Genomic DNA, 9,644 nt, shown 5'->3' on the forward strand with positions numbered 1-9,644 from the left:
AAAAACACCCTATGTGCTTTTGTTTGTTTAGGAGGGAAATGGAGTCAGGGGCGGACTGGCCATATGTCCTGTATTCTGGAAGAGCACAGAAGGGCCACCGGTCTGGCCTCTGACTTTACCTTACCCTTACCCCCGGGAGAAACCGAGCTTTACCCAAATCTAAAAGCTTAAAAGAAAAGTATATATAATAAAAATGTGCTGGAAAAGCAACAAAAAAAGTGTCAAAAACACAACAAAATGTGGCGAAAACATGACGACAAAGCAATGAAAAAAGCGATGAAAAAACAACAAAAACATGACAAAAAACCCCTGAAAAACCAGAGATGAAAACACAACATAAAAGCCAGAAAAAAGTAATTAAAAAGCAGCGAAAACAAACAACAACAAACAACAACAAACACAAATGCAGCGACAACGTGACAAAAAGTTACAATCACTTTTCTAGATGTTAGCTTTCAAATGAGGCGTTACAGTGTCGCTCTCCAGTCAAGAAGCCTTTGGATTTGGGTAAAGCCGAACTGGAGAAAATGCTCTCGGTTAAAGGGGCTATGAGGAGTTTAAAAATGTTAAAACTACTTAAAAGTATTTTCCTCCCCTACATGTTCCTCCATGTCCTCATGTGTAGAATGAGCTCAGACCTGTTCACCACAACTGCCTCTGAATCCTGCACGAGCTTAATATAGAAGCTGCAGTTACACGTAAGACCTGAGGGGGCAGTAGAGAGCATAAAATGACTCACTTGCATCTAGCCCCTTTAAGGCGGGGGGTAAGAGATTAACATCTGTATTTGTGGAAGTGTCACATTTACGCTAATTTGGACCAGGCTGACCAGAGTCCAGGCTGACCAGAGTCCAGGGCTGGTTTTCAGTCCCAGTCCGGCCCTGAATGGAGGACAGAACATTTAAAGCAGTCGCTCTGGCATCTTCGTTCTGACTCAGTAAAATGAGACACTTTTAAAAGACAAACATCTTTAAAAGAACATTTTCCAGATGTTTTTTGAAGACACAAAGAAAGAGAGAACATCCCAAAATGTGTGGAAAGATAATTATATATTTATATTATTCTGTAAAAAAATAAACAAACCACGTGCTCGTTCTATCAGGTTTTATTGTGAAAGCTCAAAGCGGAAGTGGACCCTGATAATCCGGAAGTGCATGTCTGTGCAGAAGCGATCAGTGATTTTCCTCCTTCTTACCGTCACTTCTCGCCGTTTCGCAGCTCCTCGGACCCCCGGGACTCGGTGACCCCCCCCGCAGCCGCCGCAGGAGCCTCCAGACCCGGGGACGGGGTGACTTTGGGCCGGTTTGTGTCGGTGTTTGGTCGGTTGTTGTCGAGGAGGTGTCATGGCGGCGGCGGGAGCTGCTCTCGGGGCGGACGTGGAGGAAGACGCTTCTCAGCTCATGTTTCCCAAAGGTTCGTTTCTCTCAGAGCGAAGTGACCGGGTCTGTGTCCGGGTCCGGGGTCCGGGGTCCGGGGTCCGGGGTCCGGGTCTGGGTCTGTGTCCGGGGTTAGTGCGGCCCACGTGGGAAAACGCGGGATACATGAGAATAATCTGCCTCCGTGACGTCACATTCAGGATCAACAATAAACACAAAGACAGTTCAGAGTCAGACCTGAGGCTCAGTTATTATTTACATCACGGTCAAACTTTCTGAGGGAACTTCCTCCAGACCTTCTGAGAGAGTGTTCGACCAAACTGATGATCAATGTTCAAAACTAAAAGTCCAGTTCAATTATCTACATTTTTGAAGCACTTCCATCAATCAATCAAACTTTATTTATAAAGCGCTTTTCATACCGAAAGGTACCACAATTTTACTGAACTCTGAGGTTTACATTCTCTCCTTGTAGAGTTTGAGAGCGCAGAGACCAGAGCCGTGCACAGACATTTTGAGGGGCAGGTGCTCAACCAAGACATAAGGGCACAACCCCCGCAAAAAAAAGATTTTTCTGTAACTAGTGACACTAACAGACCACTGATTAACACAGCAACATAAAATGTCCAATTATGTGGACCTATTAATAAACTAGATAGACTTTACAGTAGGGCTGCAACTAACGATTATTTTGGTAATCGATTAATCTACCGATTATTTTTACGATTAATCGATTAATCGCTTGGCTGTGAAAGGTGCATGGAAATAGTATTTTTTTAATTTTTTTATCACATAAGCTAAAGTGGCGCCGCTTGAGGACATGTTGATGGAGTAAACTTAAAGTAAACGTTTGTGGGAGGCTCTTTGTGCTAATTCTGCTTTCTGAATGGACGAGACAAAGACAGATATTTATGAAATTTACAATGTACAAAACACTGCAGACCCTCACTTAAAAAACAAAGTAGGTTTTCATCCACATTACATAATTTTCATGTCTTTTTTGCTCTATTTTAGTCTGTGTTTACTAGAAAACTATTTCAGAAAACTGAAATAGTTGACAACTATTTTAGTAATCGATTAGTTGTCGATTAATCGATTAGTTGTTTCAGCCCTACTTTAGAGGACAATGCAGGACTATCACAAGGCTCTTCACTTAAGATTAGCACAAATACAAATAAAATAGGCCAAATGGAAAGGTACTATAGCCCAGTGTTTTCAACCTTTTTTGAGCCAAGGCACATTTTTTTTCATTGAAAAAATCACGAGGCACCACCACCAGCAGTAAATGATAAAACCTTTAGCTCTGTAGCCTATATTCAGTCGTTCTCATCTCAAGTTAGGGCTGCTCGATTATTGAAAAAAGTAATAATCACGATTATTTTTGTCATAATTGAAATCACGATTATTCAAACGATTATTTGTTGCCTTTAAAAAAATCCAGCAAAAAAGTGTCAAAACTCCAGCAAAAAAATGACAAAAATCCATCAAAAAAATGAAAAAAATCCAGCAGAAAATTAAAAAAAATCCATCAAAAAAATGAAAAAAATCCATCAAAAAAATGACAAAAATCCATCAAAAAAATGAAAAAAATCCAGGAGAAAAATGACAAAAATCCATCAAAAAAAAGACAAAAATCCAGCAAAAAAGTGACAAAAATCCAGCAAAAAAAGACAAAAATCCAGCAAAAAAATGACAAAAATCCAGCAAAAAAGTGACAAAAATCCAGCAAAAAAGTGACAAAAATCCATCAAAAAAATTACAAAAATCCATCAAAAAAATGAAAAAAATCCATCAAAAAAGTGAAAAAAATCCATCAAAAAAAGACAAAAATCCATCAAAAAAGTGAAAAAAATCCAGAAAAAAAATGACAAAAATCCATCAAAAAAAGACAAAAATCCATCAAAAAAGTGAAAAAAATCCAGAAAAAAAAAGACAAAAATCCATCAAAAAAATGAAAAAAATCCAGCAGAAAATTAAAAAAAATCCATCAAAAAAATGACAAAAATCCATCAAAAAAATGAAAAAAGTCCAGGAGAAAGTGACAAAAATCCAGCAAAAAAGTGACAAAAATCCAGAAAAAAAGTGACAAAAATCCAGAAAAAAAGTGACAAAAATCCAGCAAAAAAGTGACAAAAATCCAGGAAAAAAATGACAAAAATCAAGAAAAAAAATGACAAAAATCCCAAAATTAAAAATTAGATAAAGAAAAATTAAAAAGAAAAATTACATTTTTTTTAAAAAATATTTTGCGATTATGCTAATTTTGTAATCGTTTACTGTCGTAATCGAAATCGTAGTCGAATTTCGATTAATTGCACAGCCCTATCTCAAGTGTCTTGAATAGGAACACCGTATATGTGGAGCCCCTCGAAAATGAGATGCTGCATCTCAAGGGGCTTTCCATTAATAAACAACATTATTAGTATAGTCTCGCGAGCCACTATGCCTCACTAATTTTCTTGTCTCATAGAAATTAACTACCTGATATGGAAGAGTAGTATGGTTACTCTGCCGATCACTAGACAGCACAGACACTCGAAAACATTATTTATGGATAGTAATGCATTTGGTTGGTTGAAAAACACTGCTATAGCCTACACTTAAAACATCTGGTTTGTCAATATCATTCCTTTGTCCATGTCAAAAATATTTTAAATAACAATAATCCTCCCACAGAGGCACAGTGTCCAGAACCCAGGCACCTCCTCACCTTCTCTCTCCTCCTCTCCCTTACCTCCGCTCACTCTGCTCTGGCCCTGGTCTACAGCTCATTTTCAGAACATTTTATAGCGACAAACAGAACCGCTAAAGTGAGTGACTTGTTCCTTGATTTTGTCCGGACGTCCTGGCCCCGACGGCCCTTTCGTTTCTTTTCCCCTTTAATAATCCAGTCATGTCGCGCTGGCTCGTTCATAAAGTCATCTAATTTACTCAGTTTCCTTTACTCCCGGGTCTTAGACGGGCTGTACCATCTTACGGGGAAACACGGGGCCGGCACAGCTGCTCTTCTGGGATCAGAAGCATCAGCGCCGCCGCGGCTCCAGAGGCAGAGGAGGAAAGAAGCGCGATTTGAAATAAAACTGTATTTTCAGCACATGTTGGCTCAGTAGGGCAAATATCTAACGACAATAATGAAATATGAATGAAATAACACTTAATATTGGGGAGAGAAAAAAACAGGTCTGGAGGAGGGCACTTAAAGGGCAAAGGGGCAGGTGCTTGAGCAACACCTGGGCTCTATCACGTTCCTGGCAGAGACGTTGTTTAACTACAGTCTCTCCTTGTAGAGTTCGAGAGCGCGGAGACGTTGTTAAACTACAGTCTCTCCTTGTAGAGTTCGAGAGCGCAGAGACGTTGTTAAACTACAGTCTCTCCTTGTAGAGTTCGAGAGCGCAGAGACGTTGTTAAACTACATCCTCTCCTTGTAGAGTTCGAGAGCGCAGAGACGTTGTTAAACTCTGAGGTCCACATGCTGCTGGAGCACAGGAAGCAGCAGAACGAGAGCGCAGAGACGTTGTTTAACTACATCCTCTCCTTGTAGAGTTCGAGAGCGCGGAGACGTTGTTAAACTACAGTCTCTCCTTGTAGAGTTCGAGAGCGCAGAGACGTTGTTAAACTACAGTCTCTCCTTGTAGAGTTCGAGAGCGCGGAGACGTTGTTAAACTACATCCTCTCCTTGTAGAGTTCGAGAGCGCAGAGACGTTGTTAAACTCTGAGGTCCACATGCTGCTGGAGCACAGGAAGCAGCAGAACGAGAGCGCGGAGGACGAGCAGGAGCTGAGCGAGGTCTTCATGAAGACGCTCAACTACACGGCCAGATTCAGCCGCTTCAAGAACCGCGAGACCATCACGGCCGTGCGCAGGTGACCACAACATGTACACTAGGGACCACACAACATGTACACTAGGGGCCACACGACATGTACACTAGGGGCCACACAACATGTACACTAGGGACCACACGACATGTACACTAGGGACCACACGACATGTACACTAGGGGCCACACAACATGTACACTAGGGACCACACGACATGTACACTAGGGACCACACGACATGTACACTAGGGGCCACACACACGACATGTACACTAGGGGCCACGCAGCATGTACCTCACACAAAATGTACCCCCAAAATACTTTTTCTGTGCATAAATCCTATTCATTAACCTCTTAACTGCCGCCTGAACCGAGAGCGTTTTCTCCAGTTCAGCTTTACCCAAATCCTGTAGGCCAGTGTAACGCCTCATTTGAAAGACCTACAAAACTAAATGGATCTTTTTCCTCACGTCAGATTGTTTTTCATCTCTTTTTTGTCAAATTTTCGTGACTTTTTTGTCTCTTCTTCCTCAAATTATTCGCATTTTTTGGTCAAATTCTGATCACTTTTTCGTCCATTATTTCTCAATTTTTCGTAAATGTTTTTCTCACTTTTTTGTCACTTTTTTCTCAATTTTTCGTCAAATTTTTGTCACTTTTTCGTCCATTTTTTCTCAATTTTTTGTCAAATTTTTCTCAGTTTTTCGTCCATTTCCCCTCCATTTTTCGTCAAAATTTTTTCACATTTTTGTCACTTTTTCGTCCATTTTTTCTCCATTTTTCGTCCATTTTTTCTCACTTTTTTGTCCATTTTTTCTCAAATTTTCGTCAAATTTTTGTCCATTTCTGCCATTTTCGCCATTTTTTGTCAATCCAGCGCCCTCAGCACCCTGGGTTCCCACGGCCTTGAGCATAATGACCACGGTCGAGGGGGAATTCATGGAGGATTTACAGACTCCTCCTCCCCAGCTCTGACGAAGCCTGTTCCTAAAAAGGGCATAAGGGCGGGATCTTCACTGTAGACTCGGCCCTTGCGTGACGTGTAGCTCGCGCTGCTCCAATGCTAACAGTCTGAGCCTCATTAAGTACCAGAAATTCTTCTTCTGAAAACCAGCCTGGTTTCATATATTTTGACTAACCCAGCGTTATCTCAGGAGGAAGATCTAGCCTAGTCTAGTGTTGAAAACATTGAAATCAGGCGTTAAAGTTGTTTTTAACGTGTCTAAACTCCAATGCTTTTCAATGGGGGCCTAGTGGCGATATGGAGGTACTACAGCAATGGCTTTTTTCCCTTTTTTTCTCTTTCTTTTTTACAACAGAACTAATGACAAAGCTGTTTTACAAATTAAAATCAGGCTGTAAGACATTACATTACAGACGCCGAGCACTTCACCAGCAGAGGACCTTTTAAAAGTGTAACCATCTGAAATGCACATGTGCTGCTGTGTCTAACCCTGCTGCCTCCACAGTTTGCTGCTGCAGAAGAAGCTTCATAAGTTCGAGTTGGCGAGTTTGGCCAATCTGTGTCCGGAGGCGGCGGAGGAGGCGAAGGCGCTGATCCCCAGGTACCAATACTTCAAATACTAGCACTACTCCTACTACTTCAAATATAAAGCACTAATACTGCAGTCCCCTCACTGACCTGTCTGTGTCTGTGTGTGTGTGTAGTCTGGAGGGACGCTTCGAGGACGAGGAGCTGCAGCAGATCCTGGACGACATCCAGACCAAGAGGAGCTTCCAGTATTAAACCTGGACTAGACCGGGTCTAAACCGGGACTAAACCGGGACTAAACCAGGTCTAAACCGGGACTAAACCAGGACTAAACCCTAATCCCGGGTCTGCTCCAGGACCAAAGGAGCTCATGGACTAAAAAACAATCCACACATTTCTGTTCAGTTTCTTTATTAAACCTTTTTGTACAAAACCTTCAGTTTGATTCTTTACGTCGAAAGTTCCACAAATATTTAGTTATTTATACAGTATCAGCCAGGTCAAGGTTCCTCCTGATGCAGTAGTTCGTAGTAGCTGATGCAGTAGTTTGTAGTAGTCCTCCTCCTGATGCAGTAGTTTGTAGTAGTCCTCCTCCTGATGCAGTAGTTTGTAGTAGTCCTCCTCCTGATGCAGTAGTTTGTAGTAGTCCTCCTCCTGATGCAGTAGTTTGAAGTAGTCCTCCTCCTGATGCAGTAGTTTGTAGTAGTCCTCCCTCTGATGCAGTAGTTTGTAGTAGTCCTCCCCCTGATGCAGTAGTTTGTAGTAGTCCTCCTCCTGATGCAGTAGTTTGAAGTAGTCCTCCTCCTGATGCAGTAGTTTGTAGTAGTCCTCCCTCTGATGCAGTAGTTTGTAGTAGTCCTCCCCCTGATGCAGTAGTTTGTAGTAGTTAGTGTGTAGTAGTCCTCCTCCTGATGCAGTAGTTCGTAGTAGTCCTACCCGTTGATGCAATAGTTTGTAGTAGTCCTCCTGATGCAGTAGTTTGTAGTAGTTAGTTTGTAGTAGTCCTCCCCCTGATGCAGTAGTTTGTAGTAGTTAGTGTGTAGTAGTCCTCCTCCTGATGCAGTAGTTCGTAGTAGTCCTACCCGTTGATGCAGTAGTTCGTAGTAGTCCTCCTCCTGATGCAGTAGTTTGTAGTAGTCCTCCTCCTGATGCAGTAGTTCGTAGTAGTCCTCCTCCTGATGCAGTAGTTCGTAGTAGTCCTCCTCCTGATGCAGTAGTTTGTAGTAGTCCTCCTCCTGATGCAGTAGTTTGTAGTAGTCCTCCTCCTGATGCAGTAGTTTGTAGTAGTCCTCCTGATGCAGTAGTTTGTAGTAGTCCTCCTCCTGATGCAGTAGTTTGTAGTAGTTAGTTTGTAGTAGTCCTCCCTCTGATGCAGTAGTTTGTAGTAGTCCTCCTGATGCAGTAGTTCGTAGTAGTCCTCCCTCTGATGCAGTAGTTTGTAGTAGTTAGTTTGTAGTAGTCCTCCCTCTGATGCAGTAGTTTGTAGTAGTTAGTTTGTAGTAGTCCTCCTGATGCAGTAGTTTGTAGTAGTTAGTTTGTAGTAGTCCTCCTGATGCAGTAGTTCATAGTAGTCCTCCCCCTGATGCAGTAGTTTGTAGTAGTTAGTTTGTAGTAGTCCTCCTGATGCAGTAGTTCATAGTAGTCCTCCCCCTGATGCAGTAGTTTGTAGTAGTCCTCCTCCTGATGCAGTAGTTCGTAGTAGTTAGTTTGTAGTAGTCCTCCCCCTGATGCAGTAGTTTGTAGTAGTCCTCCTCCTGATGCAGTAGTTTGTAGTAGTCCTCCTCCTGACGCAGTAGTTCGTAGTAGTCCTCCTCCTGATGCAGTAGTTTGTAGTAGTCCTCCTCCTGAAGCAGGAGTTCGTAGTAGTCCTCCTCCTGATGCAGTAGTTTGTAGTAGTCCTCCTCCTGACGCAGTAGTTCGTAGTAGTCCTCCTCCTGATGCAGTAGTTTGTAGTAGTCCTCCTCCTGACGCAGTAGTTTGTAGTAGTAGTCCTCCCTCTGACGCAGTAGTTTGTAGTAGTGCTACCCGTTGATGCAGTAGTTTGTAGTAGTCCTCCTCCTGATGCAGTAGTTTGTAGTAGTCCTCCTCCTGATGCAGTAGTTTGTAGTAGTCCTCCTCCTGATGCAGTAGTTTGTAGTAGTCCTCCTCCTGATGCAGTAGTTCGTAGTAGTCCTCCCTCTGATGCAGTAGTTTGTAGTAGTCCTCCTCCTGATGCAGTAGTTTGTAGTAGTCCTCCTCCTGATGCAGTAGTTTGTAGTAGTCCTCCTCCTGATGCAGTAGTTTGTAGTAGTCCTCCTCCTGATGCAGTAGTTCGTAGTAGTCCTCCCTCTGATGCAGTAGTTTGTAGTAGTCCTCCTCCTGATGCAGTAGTTTGTAGTAGTCCTCCCCCTGATGCAGTAGTTCGTAGTAGTCCTCCTCCTGATGCAGTAGTTCGTAGTAGTCCTCCTCCTGATGCAGTAGTTTGTAGTAGTCCTTCCCCTGATGCAGTAGTTTGTAGTAGTTAGTTCGTAGTAGTCCTCCCCCTGATGCAGTAGTTCGTAGTAGTCCTCCCCCTGATGCAGTAGTTTGTAGTAGTCCTCCTCCTGATGCAGTAGTTCGTAGTAGTTAGTTCGTAGTAGTCCTCCTCCTGATGCAGTAGTTTGTAGTAGTCCTCCTCCTGATGCAGTAGTTTGTAGTAGTCCTCCTCCTGATGCAGTAGTTTGTAGTAGTCCTCCTCCTGAAGCAGTAGTTTGTAGTAGTCCTCCTCCTGATGCAGTAGTCTGTAGTAGTCCTCCTCCTGATGCAGTAGTTTGTAGTAGTCCTCCTCCTGAAGCAGTAGTTTGTAGTAGTCCTCCTCCTGATGCAGTAGTTTGTAGTAGTCCTCCTCCTGATGCAGTAGTTTGTAGTAGTCCTCCTCCTGATGCAGTAGTCTGTAGTAGTCCTCCTCCTGATGCAGTAGTTTGTAGTAGTCCTCCTC

At 42.8% G+C, this 9,644-nt stretch overlaps 2 protein-coding genes across 2 annotated transcripts in view; one reads left to right on the forward strand and one right to left on the reverse strand.

The window, feature by feature from the left end:
- Window positions 1-1,345, reverse strand: part of rnaset2l (ribonuclease T2, like) — a gene marked incomplete at its 5' end in the record, with an annotated part of 16,094 nt that extends 14,749 nt beyond the window's left edge. Inside the window, one exon of the mRNA XM_079583039.1 lies at window positions 1,196-1,345. Within this exon, the coding sequence (XP_079439165.1) occupies window positions 1,196-1,345 (150 nt within the window). The remainder of the gene's footprint in view (window positions 1-1,195) is intronic.
- On the forward strand, window positions 1,135-7,046 carry polr2d (RNA polymerase II subunit D). The gene is made up of 4 exons (XM_079583043.1): window positions 1,135-1,413; window positions 5,059-5,239; window positions 6,666-6,761; window positions 6,865-7,046. The coding sequence occupies exons 1-4, from the start codon at window positions 1,344-1,346 to the stop codon at window positions 6,941-6,943; spliced, it is 426 nt and encodes a 141-aa protein (XP_079439169.1). The 5' UTR covers window positions 1,135-1,343; the 3' UTR covers window positions 6,944-7,046.
- The last annotated feature ends 2,598 nt before the right edge of the window (window positions 7,047-9,644 follow it).

Source organism: Gobius niger (genome assembly GCF_951799975.1).
Source record: "Gobius niger genome assembly, contig: SUPER_1_unloc_1, whole genome shotgun sequence".
Taxonomy (NCBI): Eukaryota; Metazoa; Chordata; class Actinopteri; order Gobiiformes; family Gobiidae; genus Gobius; species Gobius niger.

What these genes read in the sequence shown, in the direction of transcription:
- polr2d (XM_079583043.1), top strand. Translation starts at nt 1,344, where the DNA reads ATGGCGGCGGCGGGAGCTGCTCTCGGGGCGGACGTGGAGGAAGACGCT. An exon ending in TCAGCTCATGTTTCCCAAAG is followed by an intron (nt 1,414 to 5,058) that starts GTTCGTTTCTCT and finishes CTCTCCTTGTAG; the next exon opens with AGTTCGAGAGCGCAGAGACG. An exon ending in ACCATCACGGCCGTGCGCAG is followed by an intron (nt 5,240 to 6,665) that starts GTGACCACAACA and finishes CTGCCTCCACAG; the next exon opens with TTTGCTGCTGCAGAAGAAGC.